The sequence below is a fragment of the Saccopteryx leptura genome, chromosome 6 (genome assembly GCF_036850995.1).
Source record: "Saccopteryx leptura isolate mSacLep1 chromosome 6, mSacLep1_pri_phased_curated, whole genome shotgun sequence".
Lineage (NCBI taxonomy): Eukaryota > Metazoa > Chordata > Mammalia > Chiroptera > Emballonuridae > Saccopteryx > Saccopteryx leptura.
In genome coordinates this window covers 126,820,895-126,841,479 of record NC_089508.1, presented here as the reverse complement: position 1 = coordinate 126,841,479, position 20,585 = coordinate 126,820,895, and the positions used below count along the sequence as shown (strand labels likewise).

General features: G+C 45.0%; 1 protein-coding gene across 6 annotated transcripts in view; it reads right to left on the bottom strand.

Annotated features, from left to right (window-relative positions):
- Positions 1-20,585, bottom strand: part of NEO1 (neogenin 1) — a 227,818-nt gene that overhangs the window by 18,534 nt on the left and 188,699 nt on the right. For 4 of the 6 annotated variants that reach the window (XM_066388533.1, XM_066388536.1, XM_066388538.1 and 1 more), the window contains 8 exons: positions 19,283-19,378; positions 14,426-14,601; positions 14,205-14,343; positions 11,674-11,781; positions 10,399-10,593; positions 9,740-9,772; positions 6,839-6,904; positions 2,755-2,902 (listed from right to left, as the gene is read on the bottom strand). In XM_066388533.1, coding sequence (XP_066244630.1) covers positions 2,755-2,902; positions 6,839-6,904; positions 9,740-9,772; positions 10,399-10,593; positions 11,674-11,781; positions 14,205-14,343; positions 14,426-14,601; positions 19,283-19,378 — 961 coding nt within the window. The remainder of the gene's footprint in view (positions 1-2,754; positions 2,903-6,838; positions 6,905-9,739; positions 9,773-10,398; positions 10,594-11,673; positions 11,782-14,204; positions 14,344-14,425; positions 14,602-19,282; positions 19,379-20,585) is intronic. The other 2 variants (XM_066388534.1, XM_066388537.1) reach the window with 1 other exon arrangement.

The window sequence follows — 20,585 nt, the reverse complement described above, 5'->3', positions numbered from 1 at the left end:
AGGGGAAGAAAAGCAGTAAGAGCTCACGTAGTTTTCAGTGGTCAATGGAACACAGAGCAGGCCACAGAGGAAGGAGGAAGAGCCCTGGGAAGATGCAATACAATTCTCTCAACAAAGAAACTCAAAGTTGTAGGACAGATTATTTATTTTATCTATTTATTTATTATGTGAGAGAAGGAGAGATAGACTCCTGCATGCACTCTGATGGGGATCTACCTGGCAACCCCTGTCTGGGGTTGATGCTTGAATCGACCGAGTTAACACTCTGACCAACCGATTTATCCTCAGTGCCTAGAGCCAATGCTCGAAAAAACTGAGCCACTGGCTGCGGGAGGAGAAGAGGGAGAGAATGGGGAGAGGGAGGGGGAGCAGCAGATGGCTACTTCTCCTGTGTGCCCTGACCAAGGATCAAACCTGGGACATCCATGTGCTGGGCTGACGATCACTGACAGATTTAAATGCAGAGTACAGTCTATTACCGACCCACTATCCTACCTCCCAATCTGAAGACTAAGTACATTTTTTTTTTGTTTTTTACTTACTTTGAATTTTAAATCCCCCCCAATGCATGAAAGAATTGTCATTAGGTCCCAAGATTTCTAACACTAGCTGTAAAATTCTGTTCCTAAAGACAGATAAACATGAAATATTGAACAAAGCAGCTTGCAAAAAAGTTCTAGAGTAGAAAAAAAAAAAGAATAATCTCTGAGGCTTTTAAGAGAAAGTGTTCTACAATCAAAGTAGACAGGGAAAGCTGGAGGAATCAGCCACGAGGGGGCTCAATTCTCTCGGGAGATGATGCCAAGTCAGCCAGAGAGAGCTGTCTCATGGGGCAGATACACGGCTGAAACCTCCCACAGCCTAGGGGGGACGGCCCGCAGCCAGGACGGGCTGTCCTCACTGTACGCTGGCCTTGGGCAGAGCAAGTTGGAAGGATCACTGCAGACACGAATTTCTCTCTCTTCTGGAGCAATACTATCAGCTTATGATCTTTTAGGATACTGTAATTATAGTCATTTTTTAAAATTATTTTTCAATTTTATTTCTTAATTGGATTTACTGGGGTGACATTGGTTAATAAAATTCTATAGGTTTCAGTGCACACTTCTGTAGTGCACCATCTGTATAGTGAACGGTTTTTATTACCCACGTTGTGCTTCTGCTATTGGGGTAACTCAGGAGTCTACTCTTCTGTGTTTTCTCACTGCCAGACAGGAGCTGGTGTGATTTAGGGTCAAGGTCTCTCTCAAGTTCTGGAGTGCGGGCTGTCATCGGGCAGCACCTGTTGGGGACTGCAAGCCAACAGGGTCCTTGCGATTTAAATTTTGGGGGACAGAGGTGTGGGGAATTGGCAGTAAGCTGACAGTCTGCCCAACCCCCCACCTCATTTGCTTGGTGAAGTGGCTAAAAGCTGTTTTTTCCCACATCTCCATGTTAGCTGTGGTGCTGGATTGTTTGTACTGGTCCTATCCTCCCTGTCCCTTCCTATCCCCCATGTCCGTCAGAAAGACTAGAGGCCGTTTTCTTTTTATCCTTTGTTTTGTGAAGTTAAGATGTTGTGTATGGTGGGGGTTTTCTACACTTGGGAGAATTCTTGGGTTGCCTTGGAAATGTGATCAGAGATATCATTGATTTGCTAATGACTTTGCTCTGCCCTATAAATAAAGCAGGGTTGGGGTGGAGAGACTCTCTGTTCTTGCCATCAGCTTGCAGAAGCCTCCCAATCCACCCTATTTCTCCTTAAGTCTATTTTCTTAATTCCGCACCGTTCCCACTCAGGACCTGGAATTACTAGTTGCGCAGGTTCACAGTAAGCACCTATCTGAATAACCATGCTACCAGCTCTACATGATCAGCTATGAGCCTCAGCACTCCAGAGGAGTCCAGGGCCTGCAGCCACGTGGCCTCTTGGAGGCTCTGATGTGGTGACTGTCAATGACTCTTCTTTCTTATTCAGTAAATCAGGCCTTACCCTGGCCCACCTCACCATCTCCGATAAGGACGCTGAGGGTTAGAGTAAGATGCTGAGGTGTGCCCCATCTCAGCTGGCATCTGAGCCGTGAGCAGCTGTAAGGACACATGGACGCCATGCACTGGCTCTCTGGGTGCTGATGGACAGCACTCCAGCAGGACACCCAGCGAGGCTGGATGCTGTCCACCTGCCTTTCCTGATCGCCTACCTGGCTCTGTGACTCAAGAGGTTGAGCGACATGAACTCTATCACCTTGGCAACCCTTCCCCTGACTTCCAGTGTGGCTTGGGCAGTACAAGAGGCCAGAGAGTCAGTGGTGCTTTTCCTCCTGCCCTGCTGCTGGGCTAGACCGCCAGTGTCTCCATTCCACCAGCACATATAGCTCCTGTCAAACTCCCTCTCCTGCCTCTGAAAATGGTGCTCTCTTCTTTAGAAGGAACTCTCACCCTTTCGGGCCCAAGGGTGACAGCCACTGTCATCACCTAAGGTGACCGAGCATTGCTACTGGCCCTTGAACATCATTGCCTGGTTTCCCATAACCAGCCTAGGACTCTGTGAATGACCCTTCATTAAACACTCGTTCACCAATTTTGAAGGTGCTACCTGCTTTTTGCTGGGACCGGCCAACACACACTCATAAGAGGAACCATTTTGCATTTCCTTTAGAGTCACAGTGTCACTTCTCACATACTTCATTTCCATGTGCAACTCCAAATACAGAAGTCACAGGGAAGCACAAGAGCAGATACTAAAAATCTACGGCTACTCCTGTGGCTCCTTACTTCTTTTGGTGAGAGGTGGTGCGCCTCGTGCAAAAGACTGCGATGATCACGACCACCACGATGGTGATGACCCCGACAGAGACGATGACGACGAGCAGCATGTTACTGTCCAGAGGGGAGGTGGGGCTGCCGTGGGGGCTGTTGCTGCCTGGAGAGAGAACAGGGAACGTCAGTCCTGGAGAGTTCCAGACGTGTGCATGGGCAGCCAGCAGCGCCCTCATGAAGACAGATGATTGATATGAGCTTCTTCCCAATGCTCACCCCCACGCCTCCCGTAAGACTGGGCCCTCTCTCCGCTAGGCTATGAAATCCAGAAAGCTGAGTGTTTGCCTTGGGAACGTTTTTCAGCACGGTGCCTTGCACAAAGCTGGTGTTCAGTAAAAGCTCAAGGTATACTGGACATTATACTTGGATAAATAAAGGGTCTGCCCTCTGGTGTCTTAGGCTATACATCAATTCATCCTAGAAAACACCATTTGTCAATCATTTAGTTTTCGGCCTTTCAAAACTATTTTAAAAATGTACGTTCATGGAAAGCAGAATTTTTTTTTCTCCAAAATATGTCTGAGATCACTAAAAATTACTTGAAAAGTAAAGTCTGTTTTTATAAATACAGTTGATATAGAGCTAATTCTCTGACTGCACTTCAGGAATATGCAGGTCTGCATGTGTGCATGATGTAACAAATGTTTGACAAGTTGTTACATATGGCATTGTTCTAGCTATTCAAGTTGAGGACACAGCAGCGAGCAGCCAAGACGTGAATGCTGGGGTGGGGGAGGGGCCAGGCATGGATAACAGAATCTTAGTAGTGAGGGCTGTGAAAAATCTAATGGGGGGCATGATGCAGCGACCAGGCGGCTACTTCAGAGGGAGTGGTTGAAAAACACTTCTCTGTGAGGAGGCGATCTGCCCTGAAATTTGAAGGAAGGAGAGATCCCACCATCCAAACATGTGGAGGAAGAATATCCCAGACAGGAAGCAGCTAGTGGAAGGGTCTGGGGCAGGAATGAGCTTGGCATGGTCAAGGAAGAGAAAGGTAGCCACTAATGCTTAAGCAAAGAGAGGGAGATGGGAAGTTAGAGGGAAGGAAGTGAGCAGAGAAAAGGCAGAAGGCAGCTGGAGAGGCATGTGAGACTATTTGGAACACTGAAGAAATTTAGATTTTCTTCTTCTTCCTCCTCATTATTATTAGTACCATCATTATCATCACCGGCTTGTTATCAAGGTCTGTAATCTAATTCCATTCAAAGTTCCTTTCCATTTTCTGAAACACTTCTGTGCTTTCCACATCATGATAAAACTCGTGTATGCCTATGTTACAGAACATGGGCAGGCAACCCCACCATACAGACCTAACCCCAGGGTACGTCACAGCTCTTCTTCCAGTTTCTCTCTCTCATCTCGCTAACAGCCAGAGCTGCACACAGTGGGAGGGCGGCTCTGCCAGGCGATGAGTACTCAGTCACTGCAGGTTCTGAAGGAGCAGTGACTGGGATGCTGGGGGATAAATCCCTACCCTACCATGAAGGTATGGCCTGGGAAGCTGTTTTTAGAAAGAGCCCCCAAAGTGGTTTTCATATACAACTTGGTTTACAAACTCATGACCTAATCTAAACTACACAGATACGGGAATCCCTTCTACAGTACTGGGTGAGTTGGCCTTCCCAGTTTGGGGTCTCTGATTTTGTAGGCCACACCTTGGCATGGTACAGAATCTGGGCTGGTGTAGGCAAGCTTAAAAGCTTATTGTCTGGCTTTGGTTCAATCATTTTCATCCTTCATGTCTGAGGAAAAGGTAAGCAGACAGTTCACACAGTCACACTGACCTTTAATAAAATAACACCTTTAGAAATAAAATAACATTTTTATATTTAGGAAAGATTACAGAACTAAAGGCCGATAAAAGTCAACCATATTTGGGTATCACATGAAACTCTGATGAGGCCCTGGCCGGTTGGCTCAGTGGTAGAACACTGGCCTGGCGTATGGACATCCTGGGTTCGATTCCATCAGGGCACACAGGAGAGGCAATCATCTGCTTTTCCACCCTTCCCCCTTTCCCTTCCCAAAGCCATGCCTCGATTAGTTGGAGTGAGTTGTCCCCAAGTGCTGAGGATGGCACTGTGGAGACTATGCCTCAGGCACTAAAAATAGCAGCTCAGTTGCCAAGCAATGGCCCTTGATGGGCAGAGCATTGCCAGTGCCAGTAAGGGACTTGCCAGGTGGTTCCCAGTCAGGATGCATGTGGGATTCTGTCTCTTTGTCTCCCCTCTTCTCACTTAAAGTAATAAAATATTTTAAAAAATAAAATAAAACTCTAATGAACATTAGAGCTATGGGTGGTGTGTGCAGCCGGGCAGCATGGAAATGAGAGGCTGCAGAGCTCTCGGAGGTAGAGAGGAAAGCAGAGGTGGGGGGTGTTCTTCCATGTGTTCAACAGAAGTGAATTCCCATGTAAATGCACCTGACTTCTAATTCTGAGCTGGCCACACTTCCCTTATGAAACAGAGAGCAAGCCCCAAAGGCAGCATCAGTCTGCTACCAGGGACATCATGACAGGTCATTCCTTAAGCCTCACCTGACCTACTGCAATCGCTTCCTGGCCACCTTTTCTGAGATATGCTATTACCACTCCTCACTCCTTCTTCACTGTCTACTAGCAGTAGACCTTCAATAAATGGAAGTCATAGAGTACCACCAGCACCTTACGCATTATTTATGGGACAAAGTTCACCCTTCTCAGCACTGGCACCTAAGCCTCTGACGGGCTCACTCTAATCTACCTCCTCTAACCTCAGTCTCCTCTCTGCCTCTGGGGAGTGGGAAGCCTGGCTGTGCTGTGGCACAAGCTGTCTCTGCTTCTTGGAATGCCCCCTGTCCCTGGTAGTCAGCAGTCCCCTGCAGGGTCAGACACCAGCTCTTCCACAGGTGTCTCTCCTCTATCAGGTAGTTTGTCACTCACCATTCCCACCCCAACAGCCTAATATGCAGAACCTGAACCTTAAAAAACATGTAAATGAATGAACTAATGTACAAATAATAGATAAAAACAGCTATTTTTTCACCTTGAATTGTGGACAGCACATAAATGTAACATAAGCATCCCAAGAGAGGAAACTAGTCAAGTCCTAGGACTCAGAGGCTAAACACTGCTTGAAGCACTAAGTCCACCTGGCTCTCCTAAGAACAAGTTGATCTCAGTGACGTCTGGGCAGGACCACGTTTTATTTAACCATGTGGCTCGAAAGTAAGAGATCGTTTTATTTTCAGTTAGTGTAGGAGTTTCCAGGGGACAAGCCTTTGTCTTCCATGCTCCTCTGGTGGAGGAGGAGACAGGGAGGCCATTGGTAGCAGTGGCTTGTGCAGAATTTCTCCAACACCAGATCCCCACAACTAGTGCAGACCCAGTGCCTACAGGCCGTTCTGACAGTGGGAAAGGCACAAGAGGTGTCAGAGACCCAGGTTTGGTTCTAGGATTCCACAGTCAGTAGTTGGACCCAGGCACATTACTCCTCCACTAAGTCACTTAATGTTAACAGTGAGAAGGACACCTATTCTCCCTGCGCCAGTAATTTCATGTCTGAAGGTTAGTTACTAATAGCGACATTCTGAAGAAGAGCAGGTGTTGTCATTTAAATAATTGGAAGCACCTGCTCTTAGGGTGGCTAGGAGAGTGGGAAGAATTTTTTAGAATTCCCAACTAAAAACACTACAGCAAATAGTTTGGGGAAAATTGATGATTCTGAAGCAATTCTTTGGCTTGGATGATGGCTAATTCCATTAGAGAGTTTATTTTTGAAAACAAGAGTCTAATTGTTTTATAGCGGCAGTGGGTAAAAGACTTTAGAATGAGTCTTATTTTAAAAGTTGGACATGTGGGACATAATTTTACCTATAGATCCTATAAAGAATGGGTTTGCAGTAATTCAGCAAACATTTGCCAGGCAAACACCTAAAGCTGACTCTGATACATGAAAGGAAATAGGTAACATGTGACAGCACCCGTGCTACACAGGATGCTGCATGGTACCGGGCAGACTACGTCACGTGTGCAGCTACCACGAGCCGCAGTAGGCTTTACCGCTCATTGGAGGCTTGTAGTCAGATCCAAGGTCTGGCAGACGGCTTCCTTTGGCAGACCCTGAGGCTGAAGGAGAGAGACATCACGTCAGAAATGACCCAGCCCACAGGTGTGACAAGTCCACTTCTCAGCTAGGGGAGTATTTCTACCAAAAACCATCTTTTCCATCTACTTCAGTCACAATAAAGTGAGCAGCACATCAGCAGCAGGGACATGGATTGTGCAAAGCTACCGCGGGGGTAGGGGTGGCGGGGGCTGTCCATGTAATGAGGGATCTGAAAGGCTGTGCCCTTCCCAGAGCTGCACCTGTGGGCAACCGGAAGCACATCTCACTCCAGCCCGGGGGACCACCTCTGAAGGAGGGCTGGAAAAGGACCCAAGAAGACCAGTGTGGGCTCTTTCTACAGTAAAGAGCCAGCTCTTCTGAGGGCCACAGCTGTGAGGAGCTGGCCTGGCAGGGGCTGTATCCTTTTCACAAATCATAAAGATGCCTGTCCCTAAGCAGGAACAACAAAGCAAGTGGAGGTCCCAACCAGGTGTCACCTCTTGCTCAGTCATCTCAATACCCAAAGATAGAAAAGCAAAGTCTTCCCTCTAGCTGCTCAGAAAGGACACTGTCCCCCAACTCATCTTCATAGAACAGAGGCGAGGCTGCTGACCTCAGAAAACACAAATGTCTGTGTGTTTTAGAAATTCCTGTCTTTGGTCTTGAATTTTATTCTTCACACTTACAGAAAAAGCTGCTTGGGTAAAAGCCAATACAAGGAGTCCCTTCCAAAAGCAAAGATCTCCCTCAGTCTGAAGACTGAGACCAGAAAGCAGTACCAGACGTCTGGTGAAGGGGTCTGAAAGAACAGCTAAGTAAGAGCTGCTCCTCATAGCCAACAGCGCACATGCTGACCAAGGTCAGCTCTTGCACACCGGCTCCACCTGAGCCCACAGTATGATTTCTGGCCAGCTGTTTATTCTCTCTGGGTGTCTGTTTCCTCATTATGAAACAGTAATACTAATGGTATCTACTTCCTGAAACTGGTGCAAAAATTAAAAGGAAATTCAATCCTATGAAATACTTTGAGTGCTGCCTGACAGCTCAATAAATATTTACTGTTATTACAAGCATAACAAATCTTCAGGGAAGGATATAACTGTTCTCTCCACAGAGGCAAAGAGCATGAAGCTGCAGGAAACACAAATAAAGAATCTCTATACATAAAACTTGGCTAAAAATTAATAAACTAGATGTGTTTCCGCACAACATGAGAGCTAATGTCAAGTACTTCTATATAAATTACCAGACTCCGAGGAAATGAGAGAATTTGAAATCAGAAGGTTTCTGTGTATAATCCATTTAACAGAATAAATCTAAAGATGAAAACACCGTTCTTTATGTTCCTGGAAGTTCAAAACCCTGAGAAATGACAGAAGTCCTTGGGTATCAAAAAGGGGCATATTCTAGAAGTTAACTTACTGTCCCTTTTCAACTGCTCATATTATCATTCTACACCTCCTTCTGTTGCTGTCATTCCTCCCAAACGGCACACGCCACATACGACTGCAGCTGTTCTTGTCACTAGGATGAAGTCTGGTTGGTGAAACTGACTAGGCATTTGTATGGCGTTTCATGTTTAAATGTACCTACCTGTCAGGCAGCCCACACTAAAGCCAAACTACGCGGAGCATCCAGTTATGTTGCCCAAAGAACACACCTTGCCAATAAGCTGGTTGGTTTAATTCCTATATTTCCCAACACTTTTTTTCCCTTTAAATTTGACCTATGAACAAGACATTCCAAAGATTAAGCAAACACCAAAAATAAATATAGGCAAAGAATTTTAAATAGCAGAGGTGTGGTCGGCTCAGCACGGTGCTCTGGCTTGTGGGGTAGAGTGGGGTGAAGCCAGGGGAGGATAGTGAGCATGTTTACAGTCTGTACACACACAGTATGGCTGTTTCTCTCTTCTCACACTTAAGTCCAAGTTTCCACCAAGCCTCACACAAAAGTGTGTGTTCAGTTTCTCCAAAGTACAACAAAAGGCTCACTGAATGCAACACTTCCCAAAGCCCTGCCCTGTGAAACCTCAAGTTCTGACTCTTCCTTGCCGAACCAAGACCCAGAGACTTTGTATGTCTAGTGACTCTTCCTAAACCACAACGGCAATCATTAAACTTACTCCTGTTGTTCTTTCTCAGCACCGAAAACAGACACCAACTTTGGCTGCACTCCCAGAGATCAGAGGCAACCATAGTGAAAAGAACTCACTAACAGAGAATTTCAAAAACAGCGACACTGAGGCCCACTCCAAGGTTTCCACTTAAAAAACTATTTCTACCCGCTTTTAAAAATGAGCAGACACATTTAAGGGAAGAGACAGAAAAGGAACTCAAAATTAGGCTATGATAGAAGAATAAATAGGGCTGTTTCTGCCATGGATAATCATAGATAGGGAAGGTAAACCTGTAGGTGCCTTGTGGGAGGAGAAAAATGGGGTATTCATTGAATCTGATTATGGCTTTTCATTGAGGTACTGATAAAATCCTAGTCACTACAAACGGGTATGCTTGCTCTTGACATGGCCGAGATCATTACAGAATTTCAATATCTCAGTGTTAACTGGACCCACACAAAAGTCCAATCTCCTCCAGCTACAGAACTCAGTTAATCCAAGTCAATTTTTTTGGTTTGTTTTTGTTTTTTTCCTGCCAGGCTAGTTAGCGCCCAGCTTTTCAGATACCCCAGGTGCCACAAACAGGGACTCAACTCCAGTTTGGCCAATAGATGCATGGTTTTTAAACACATGGTACTACTGACTTTCAAGATAAAAAAAAACCCCCACAAAAAACAAAAAGCTTAATAACAGGTCACAAAAGAGAGGAAAGGAAAGAGACCATCTACTCATTTACCTTGGTCATTAGGCATTTTATCGGAGGAGTCCGCTAAGAGGTCAAGCACAGGGGAAGAAAAAACAAGAGCAAGGGTCACAAGCTTTGAAGATGGGACAGGCAGAATTCTTAAAGGAGAAAAACAACCCCACAAATGTCCAAATTGAGTCCTTTTTTTGTCCTAACAGAGGAGAAACCCACATCTGGTTTCCTTATTTCCAGAGACTTGGTCCCTGACTAAAGTTCACTCCTAAGCTTACTGGGGTCAATACTTTATCATCACTTTGTTACCCAGAGTTTCTTCAAAGGGCCCCTTTTAGTCTTTCTCTCTACAAAGGTCTAAAATAAGCCTTTCAGGTTAGGAGCCTAACACGTGTTGAGATAAAACCACCCATCAAGATAACGTGCTAATTTACTGTGCACTGGGAAGGAGGGCATGCCTGGCCCGACCCACTCACCTCACACCCCACTCCCTTGAGCAGAAAAGAGCCACAGTCCCCTTCTCATGATCCAGCAGGCACCGACCTGGTGGTCAGTGGTGGGAAAGGGCTCATTCTGGGATAAACGCACACACTGTGGCTTGTCATAGGACTTCTTATGTCCTCTGCTGTCCCTAAACGTTCAAGTGCTATGAGCCCCACCATGGAGACACAGCACAAGCCGCTCTGTAGGAGCCCTACCTTTGGGAGTCCTGAACTGGACAGCTTCAGACATGGGTCCCATGCCCTTGGAGTTTCGAGCCTGGATTTTGAAGTAGTATGGAGTGTCGAGTGTCAGCTCCTGTATCTGGTGGGTCAGTCTGTTGCCCACCACGGGCTCGATGACCCAGTCATGTATCTCTGCGTTCACATCCGTGCTGTAATAGATGATGTAGCCTGTATGCGGCAGTTAACAAGGAAAAAAACCTTATTTCTGCTTTTTTTATTTTGCAATCAGTAAGTCAATCAAGATTTGTGTGACAACACAAACAAGTAGAGAACCAGTAACTGGCTAAACAGCGATGGCAAAATGTGTTCAAAACACTGCACTGAACATGACGTGGAGAAAAACAGTTTACACAAAGCCGAGCTGTGAGTTATCATTCGTGTCAGCAGCTGAAGTCAGAAAAACTGATCAAAGACAGAGAATACAGTGTCTCCAAAATCATATTAATGAAAATAATTCAATCACTTCAACATGTTGATATTTAAATATAATGCACCTTCAATGGTCTACAACGAAAATAATGCAGTTCTGAAAACCAATAATGGCCTCACAGGCTGTTTTAGGTCTCATCAGAGTAAGTTCCTGGGAGAAAAAGCTCTGGGAAGGAGGGCAGCCACCCTGGGTAGGTCTCCCAGACTTGGGGTGGAAGTCACAGTGAGACGTCACCTGACAACCGCCACCAGAGGGCACTCAATCCCTACGGCTAAGGCAGAAGGACCTGCCACCACAGCTGACCTGACCCCCACACAGTGTGTGTCATTCCTGGGGTTCAAGGACAAAGTGAAATGCAATGCGGGCCAGGGAAGGTCATGCTTGACCCTTTGATGAAGAAGCAAATGTAAAAACCTAAAAAAATGACAGAAAGGCCAGGAATTTACAGAAAGGAGTTTCTACTGAAAACCGAAGCAGAACAAGGAAAGAGAAGTCTAACAGCACTCGGGAAACAAGCCGAGTCTCACTCACTGGGAATCACCCTGTACAGCAAGGCGGGTCTTTAATTCTAAAGGGTGTCACTGCACTCCAAGGCTGGTTGTCAGGTGCACCTGTGCGCATCAGGCTCTCAGTGTGAGTCAGAACACCCAGCTGGTGACAGGTTTGTGTCACTGTGGGTAAACAGCACTTTTAAGGACCACCACGACCCCTAGCACCTCGTGAAATGGCCAAGCCAGCCTTCAGACCCCACTTCCACCAAAACCATGGGACTCCACCAGATTGGCTGCCAGGCGGGCCTTGGGGACAGAGCTTCTTACCTGTGATTTTGCCGTTGGCTTCAGAAGGAGGCTGCCAGTTTACGATGATGGTCCTGGGTTTTCCCTCTTTACTCACCACTGTCACATCCTTGGGTGGGGATGTAGGAACTACAAAATAATGATACTGTCAACTGTTCCTGTCTGTCACCATTTTACCCACTGTTTCCTCAACCCTTTCCAGATAGAAGGCACAACCAAGGCATAAAAGATAAAGCTTCTCGACTTAAAGAACTTGCTGTCTAGCTATAAATGTGTCTAATAAAAGAACATGTAAAATACCAAGGAGAGGACACCGCCCTGTGAAGGCAGAGAATGGGCATCCTGTCTGGGGGCAGAAATGCATGCGCTGAAGAGGCAGAGAAATCAAAAGATAGTCCCCACCAAGAACCTACTATGTGCCAGGCATTCTATAAATAAGTTGTCACTTAATGTCTATGGCAGCTTGAAAGGTACTGACCACTCTTTCTGTGAGTAAGTTAAGTTAGGTGATTTTCCCAAGATGCCATTCCTCTCTAATTTGGATAATTTTGTTAGGATATTTTTAAATGTAAGATAATTTTCTCTCTCACCTAAAAATGGCTCTTCAAACCAATGTCTGAAAACCCCAAATTACTTCAAAGAAATCATGATTTGTAAGTTGATTTTTTTTCACTCTAAGTTTGCAGTGAAAACATACTGTTGGCCCTGGCCGGTTGGCTCAGTTGTGTCAGCCCAGCGTGTGCACATCTGGGGTTCAATTCCCGGTCAGGGCACACAGAAGTGCCCATCTGCTTCCTCCCTTCTTTTTCTCTCTCCTGCAGCCATGGCTTGATTGGAGCAAGTTGGCCTTGGGCACTGAGGATGGCTCCATGGCCTCCACCTCAGGTGCTAAAAAAAACTGCTCGGTTGTTGAACAATGGAGCAGCGCCCCAGATGGACAGAGCATCACCCCCCTAATGGGCATGCCGGGTGGATCTCAGTCAGGGTGCATGCGGGAGTCTGTCTCTCTGCCTCTACTTCTCTCACTAAAAAAACAAACAAACAATAAAGCATACTGTCAACTATTTGAGCTGATTGTTCCCAAGTGCGAAGCTGTTCATGTAACAGGAAAACCCAGTCAAGATGACTGCGTTTCCTGTTGCTGTGCTATGGCCAAAGACCGTTCATGTACTATCAAAGGGATAGGGAAATGATATGCATTCTTCCATTTCTCCTTCTCTCCTAATGTACCAGAACTCCCCCCGTACAAAGTGGAAGACAGCCTAGGGAAGTGCAAGCACCCGAAAGATACATAGGTTGGAATTCAAGCAAAAAGATATTCCTATAACCAGCAAAGCAAGCAAACTCAGGGTCTATGCAAACTTTTGTACACTATATTTCTAGCTCTCTAAGTCCAATCCCTTTTCTCTGTAGAAAGTCCAACCAATTGTTCAGAAGACAAAAAGACATGGTGGCATGCCTGACCGATGGTGCTGCAGTGGACAGAATGTCAACCTGGGACTCTGAAGACGCAGGTTCGAAACTCCGAGGCCACGAGCTTGAGCACGGAGTCACTGGCATGAGTGTGGGATCATAGACATGACCTCATGGTTGCTGGCTTGAGCAAGGGGGTCACTGGCTCACTTGGAGCCCTCCAGTCAAGACATGTATAAAAAGCAATCAGTGAACAACTAAAGTGCTGCAACTACGAGCTGATGCCTCTCATCCCTCTTCTCCTTCTCTCATTCTCTCTCAAAAATAAAGAGGGCCAAGTTGTGTGGGGAGAGGTTTTCCCTAAGTTTCTCAGCACTCACACACAGGAGAGAGAAAGGAGGAGACTGCAGTGGACTGCTAGTGGTGGACACACCCAGCGCTGGGAAAGCAGAGGGCTGGCCTTCCAGTGCGCAGAGAGCGAACAGTCTCAGCCCTGGACGGCTGCTTTCCCTCGTTTGCTTAGCCATTGTTTCTCTTCCATGCCTGCTTACAGACAAACACCTCAAGGACGCCCCAGGGGGGATGTGATCAGATACTACTCGGTTTGCTGGAGAGTGGCTGCGAGAGTGCTGAGGCTCCTGCAAGCACAGCATCACAAAAGCATGCGGAGGGCAGGTCACTTCTCCCCCTCCCAGTTTACCAGTAACACAGACTCAGTGATACTCCCCGCCCAGTGCTGTATAACTGGGCACACACTCTCCCATCTGCTCCTCCTTTTCTCCTGCTAAGAACCCTATCAAGTAGGAAACGCAGAGGCTGTTATCCCTCCTTTACAGATGGTGGAAACAGAGATTCAGAGGCTGAAGGGTGAGCTCGTGATCACCTTCAGTAGGTGGCTGACCTGGGACTGAACTCAAGTTTCCTGTTCCTAAAGTCTAGTGTACTTTGCGCTATATTATCCTGTGATTGGCTAATTCACCACATTAACTGATGCACTCCATCTTTTCTCTGGTTAGGAAAGCAGGTGATGATGAATCTCATGGTTTGAAACATGGCGCAACATTAGCACAAACACCCACTGGCCCTCACATCTTGCAGAGAGGAAATGCCACATGACCTGAGGCTCTAACAACGCGTACCTAACTCAAAGGTGGTCCCATGGGCTGTCATACTCCATGTACTTGATCTTCGACCCTTGGTCACCATCACAGAAAATTCGTACAGCGTGTTTGCTTTTAAGCCTGTCACCAGGTAACTCAAAGTCGTTGCGTTCGCATTCTGGAGACACACAATTTGAGAACTTTAGATTTGGAGAACATCGACAGCTAGTGTCGCCCACCCAGAGCATGTGTGCTGGTACCTTGTACTTAGTGTTGGCAGGGATGTTGGTTTTCCATCGCACGGTGTAGTACCGGGAGTCTGTAATCTTCTGGTGTTTGGGCAGAGAGTTGTCTGCCCATGTGATCCTGATGGTGTCGTGACTCAGAATGGAGGCCTGGACCCCCACTGGTGGCATCATGGGGGTGGGATCTGGCACTGGAGTGTATGGGGCATTAATAACAAATAAATCAACCTCAGAAGCGTCTGGGTAAAAAGTAATTAAAAGGGAAGTGGCATTGTAATGTAAACAAAAAGAAAACAAAATTAAAGGGAAATGCAAAGTGATGTAATGAAATGAGAGGTGAGAAATGAAGAAAGAGAAAGAGAATCTGGAGTTAGCAGAGAACCATTCATCGGAAAGACTATTGCCGCTGCGTTCTTTCAGGAGACTGTCGAGAGAAACACTCGGGAACTATCTGTTCTCTACTGTATTCTGTAGGTGTATTAAAATTTGATAATCCAGTGCTGATATTAACATATTCACACTTGGGTTTTCTTTAAATTATTTCAAAATTCTACTTCCTGTCCAAACAGAATCATAAAGAAATAAAAATTACTTTTGAAATCAAGGGTATATAATTTCTGAACAAGTAGCACGAAGCTCACGATATGTTCTGATATTCTAGCATCGGTGGCTGGGTTTTTGAGACACAGCTTCTCAATGCATGTCACCAGATACAGAAGGGTCCGATCCTCAGACCTGAGTCCTGAACATCAGCCAGTGGCAACCCAGCCTCGCCCTGATGCTCAGGGCATCAGATACCCACACAGGTTCAGTTCAGACCTGCTGACGCCCTGCTACACTTTCTCCAGCTGAGCCAGAGTACAACCTACTGATGAACCCAGTGAGTTAATGGGGACGCCACAGTTGTAGGTCCAAGCGACACCATCTCTATGACCTCTGGAAATCAGAGGACTTCTATGGCAGAAAGGAAACTATACCCATGTGCTGTCCTGCGTCAAGTGCCACAGCAGAGACCAGAATGCACACAGAGCCACCAAGGGCTACGAGCCCATGAGAATACAGCAGGGTCCACTGGGCTCTCCTGACTCTCAGTTGGGTTTTCTAAGTACACACACACACACCAATTTATTTTATGGTAAGGTTTTAAAATGGGTTTCCCACATATTGTGTTGAGCTCTTCCTATAATTAATTTGAAATCCGAAAAGGCCTGGGCCTTGCTCATGAGTAAGTGCTAAGCTGAAGTATGAATCTCTACTTATTTATCTCCTACACAATGAAGACTAAAAATAGCAGGAACACCATGCATTATAATCAAGGGCTTTGTTCCAAGACCAGGACACATACCACTTAGATATAGAAAATGTACCTTCGGGTGCAAAAACATAAGACTTGAGATATTTTTTTTTTTGTGACAATCCTTATTAAAAAAAAATAGGTTACACGAGTTAGGAACATTTCCTGGTGTACTTCTAGCCAGAGGACTGACTATATTTTTAAGTCACATAAAATAAAATAATATCAAGTTTGTGTTTTTTTTTTTCAGTTGTAGGCTGAGTAAAGAAAGAATGGAGCAAACTACTTATTTAATATTCTCTTTCTGATCTTGTGCTTTTCTCCCTTCACAAAAGACCAAAGCTATTTTTAAAAGAAGTTATAATAAATTGTAGGCACATAGGGGTTGAAGACAGGACAGAACGACCAGACATGTAATCATGATGTTGGTCTTCTTAGGAAAAAGGCATATAAAAAAGGGGGGCAGAGATTATCCTTTTAAAAAGAATAAGCTGAGCCTGTAATATTATTTACAAAGTACCCAGAAGCCACAGTGTGCAATAGATCCACAATTCTGGGGAATAAATGGAAAAGAGCATTTCTGAAAATGACACATTCTCTGATTTTTCAGTACCCATTAGAAAAATGGACAACTCTGGCTCTGGCTGGTTGGCTCTGTGGTAGAGCACTGGCCTAGCATGTGGATGTCCCAGGTTCAATTCCCATTCAGGACACACAGGAGAAGTGAACGCTTGCTTCTCTCCTTTTCCCTCTCCCCCTTCTCTCTCTTCCTCTCCCGCAGCCATGGCTCTACTGGTTCAAGCACATTGGCCCCAGGCACTGAGGATGACTCCCTGGAGCCTACCCCTCAGGTGCTAAAAATAGCTCAGTTGTGAACAGGTGGGCAGAGCTTTGGACTCAGATGGGGGTTGCTCAGGGAATCCCAGTCGTGTGCATATAAGTCTGCCTCTCTATCCCCCATTCCTCTCACTTGGAAAAGAAGAAGAAAAAAAGAAAAATATTAACAACTCATATTACTTTGATAAACTTTCTCATTCAGCTCTAAATTAGATGTTTTATGTATCTGTAGAAACTTTACATATGTATAATTCTTTAAGGACATTTAAAATAAATTACAAAGAAAAAAATTTTGGTCTCTTTTATAATGAATGTACAGTAACAGTACATCTGACTTTATACTCTTTATATAAACCTTATGAAAAGTTCATATAAAAAAACTCCCAATCCACTCAGGGGGCTGGTAAAGAAAAAGTTGGATTCATCAATCATACATTTATGCTACTGTCAGTAACCTCTGTAATTCCTCCAGAGATATGGAGATCTTTTCATTTTCTGACTCATTTCTTTATTATATGTGGCTTAAGTGTCTGTTTGTCGCCGATAGCTTATTGGTTGCTTGTGTAACTGTACTAGCCAATGGGGTGAAGTTACCAGGGCTGAACGCAAATTGAGCGGGTCAGGGGGAAGGTGAACATTTGTTTGCATTGGCAATCATCTGTTTTACATAAAAACTACGTCTTAACGTAATTTCTTTTAAGAATGCCTCCTAGAAAATACAGCACTGAAGAGGAGAGAAAAGGAGCTAAAGCTGCACAAAAACGGCTTTCTCGACAAAAAGAAACCACTGAGCAGAGAAAGACAAGGCTTGCTTCAGTCGCAGAGCAAATGCGTCTTTCTCGGCAAAATGAGACAGATGAGCATAGAGAAACAAGGCTTGCCTCAGATGCAAGACAAAAAAGCCTGTCTCAACAAAATGAGTCCCTTGAACAAAGGCAGGAGAGAAATGCAAAAAAACAACAGAGTAATGCTGACCGAAACACAAAAAGGATTAAAACAGTTTTAAACGGAGAAACTTTAATTTTTGAGCATTCCTCTGGTGACATTAATATTAAATGTGAACACTGTCAGTCCTTAAACTTCAAGTTAGAAACTAATCAATTTGACCGTGGATACAATTGACAGGTTGTTAAAAGAAATCATGAAAAATGATTATCCATTTGGAGGAAAAGTTTTACTTCTTGGAGGTGACTTTAGACAATCTATGTCTATCAGTATTGCCTCATGCTCCATAAGCCGCAATAATACAAAATCGCATAAAATTTGCAAAATCATGGGATTTATTTAAGAAACTCCCACTGACAATGAACATGAGGTCAAATGACCCCGAATATAGTGAGTGGCTTTTAAAACTTGGAAATGGAACTCTTTCTGATGATAATGGACTGAGTAAAGATGTTGTCGAGATTCCTTTGTCAATGATATGCAAAGATAGTTTAGTGGATTGGGTTTTTGGTAATAAAATCCAGCCTGGAAACATCAGTGAAATTAGTGAAAGGGCAATATTGTGTCCTAAAAATTCTGATGTAGACAAATTAAATGATGATGTCTTAAATATCATAGAAGGGAACGACATGACATATTTAAGTGTTGATTCCGTTGTAGCTGATAATAAAGTGAGTGCCAACAACTTTCCAACGGAATTTTTAAATAGTCCGTCGCCTTCTGGCATGCCACCTCACAAACTGAGGTTAAAGATTGGAGCAATTATTATGCTGTTAAGAAATCTTAACACCAGAAGGGGTCTTTGCAATGGTACAAGACTAGAGGTTCTCCAATTGAAAAATGTCATAATAGCTAAGTCTTTGGCTCCTCTAAAGGTGAAATACATGTCATTCCAAGAATTGATTTGGCTCCATCTCAAACAGGGTTGACGTTTCAATTGAGACGTAGACAATTTCCTGTAAAACTTGCCTTTGCTATGACCATCAATAAGTCTCAGGGCCAAACGCTTAAGCGTGTTGGCATTTTTTTACCTGAGCCTGCATTTGGACACAGTCAATTTTATGTTGCCTGTTCAAGAGTTCGTGAAAGAACGGACGTAAAATTAAAAATAATTGATGGTCCTCTGCAAGGCGAGCTTAAAAATGATGGAAAGATCTACAAAAGAAATGTTGTGTACAAAGAGATCTTTGACATGTGAATTAACATTTTATTATTTAAATCACCTTTATTTATTGAGCTAACGGTGGCTCTTAAGAAATGTACCGCCAGTGGTTTCCTTCATTGCACTCTACTTTAAGCAATTAAGCAAGTAGAAGGGGGTAACCCTGTGGGGCACTAAGCAAAGGGGCGTCCTTGCCGCCTGCCCTGGGTAATTCAGTTTGAATTAGCAGACACCTTTGCATAAATCATTTTAATTACAACTTATAATATCTAGAACAGCGGTCATTTCGTATGACCGCCGGGCTTTCTCGTTAGTTATAACTCACATGACCAAAAGATGAAAAATCACTTATCATTCTCTCACAACTATGCTTCCTAGATCCAAACACATCCAAAACATGTGGTGTACATCGACATACAACTGTCTACATGACAGGATTGTTAATATTTTCTAGAAAGCAGACCAGGAATTAATGAGATATCCCATGAGGACAGCCCACGCTCCTGTCCATAGCCTGTGTCCCACATGGCTGTGGACTTTCCCCTCCACTGATACTACGGGTGGGCCGCACGCCCGCCAGCTCCTGAGGCCGACTGGGAGGACGCTGCAGATGGGAGATGGCTGGGACACGTACCTGTATGAGGTCGGGTCACAGCACTCTCGTACAGGGGGATGCCTTCACCCACGTTGTTGAATGCTTTCAGGGTAATCACATAGTGAGAGCTGGGATCTGAAGGGAAGAAACAGGTCAGAACACTTAAAGGAGTTCTCACAACAGGCTTTTAAACAATTCAGGGGTGACTGCGTGAACTCAGCTGCAGAGGACATCAGGAGGGAAGATGGTGGAAATGTTTACGTGGGGGTGCGAGGTGGCCACATGCACAGTACAGCTGTGCCCCCTTACCCACAGGGAACACGTTCCCAGACCTCCGGTGGATACCTGAAACCAAGGATAGTACTGAATCTTATACACACTGCTTTTCCCTATGCAGAGTACCTATGATGAAGTTTAACGTATAAATTAGGCACAATAACAGATTAACAACAATAAAATAGAACTGTAACAATGCTATATAATAAGCACTATGTGAATGTGGTCTCTCTGTCTCTGATGACCAATCTGCTGACCGAGATGGCTAAGTGGCAATGGGAGGCAGTGCGTTCAGCACGGATACCCGGGACAAAAAGATGATTCACATCCTGGAAGGGAGGGTCAGTATGTGTGTGTGTGTCTCAAGATTTCATTGTAGTAGTCAAAATGGTGTGGAATTTAAAACTTACTCTACACTTCTGGAATTCTCCGTTTAATATTTTCAGACCTTGGTTGTCCATGGGTAACCGAAACCACAGAAACAGGAACAGTGGATAAGGGGGAACTACTGTGTAAAAAACCGTCTGGAATCAACTCCTGGTATGAGTGCCAGGAGGGGGGCTGGCTGTGCCTGAATTCTCTCCTGGTCTCAAGCTACTAACGGTTCAGTGATGTTCTTGTGTAGTGGGGGGCTCAGGTTAGAATAAGTGAATAAGATTTTCCTGTGCTGAAAGCCCACAAATAAAGTCCGACATTAAACCAACCCCTTCCCTTCTCAGAAGGAGAAGGACAGCAACCAGAATGACCAAGCGGGAGAAGCAGAAGAAAATTGTTGAATCAGGAATTGTTGGACATCCTTAACACTCGGGGTAGGGGTGGGGTGGACTCCACTAGGAATCGTCGGATCTCATCTGGCCCTCACGTGGACTTATCGGTTGGTGGAGCCACCCGCCAGAATTACAACAGGCTTGGAGGTGGTGCTGCAGGAAGTGTGATAGTGAAAAACACTCTTGCAAGGTGACCATATAAAGTGCCGCTCGTTAGACACAGTGAACAGAGGGGCATGAAGGAGTTGGAACAGTACTGATTCTCCTGTTTGCTGAGGTACATCAGGGTGACTCTTCTT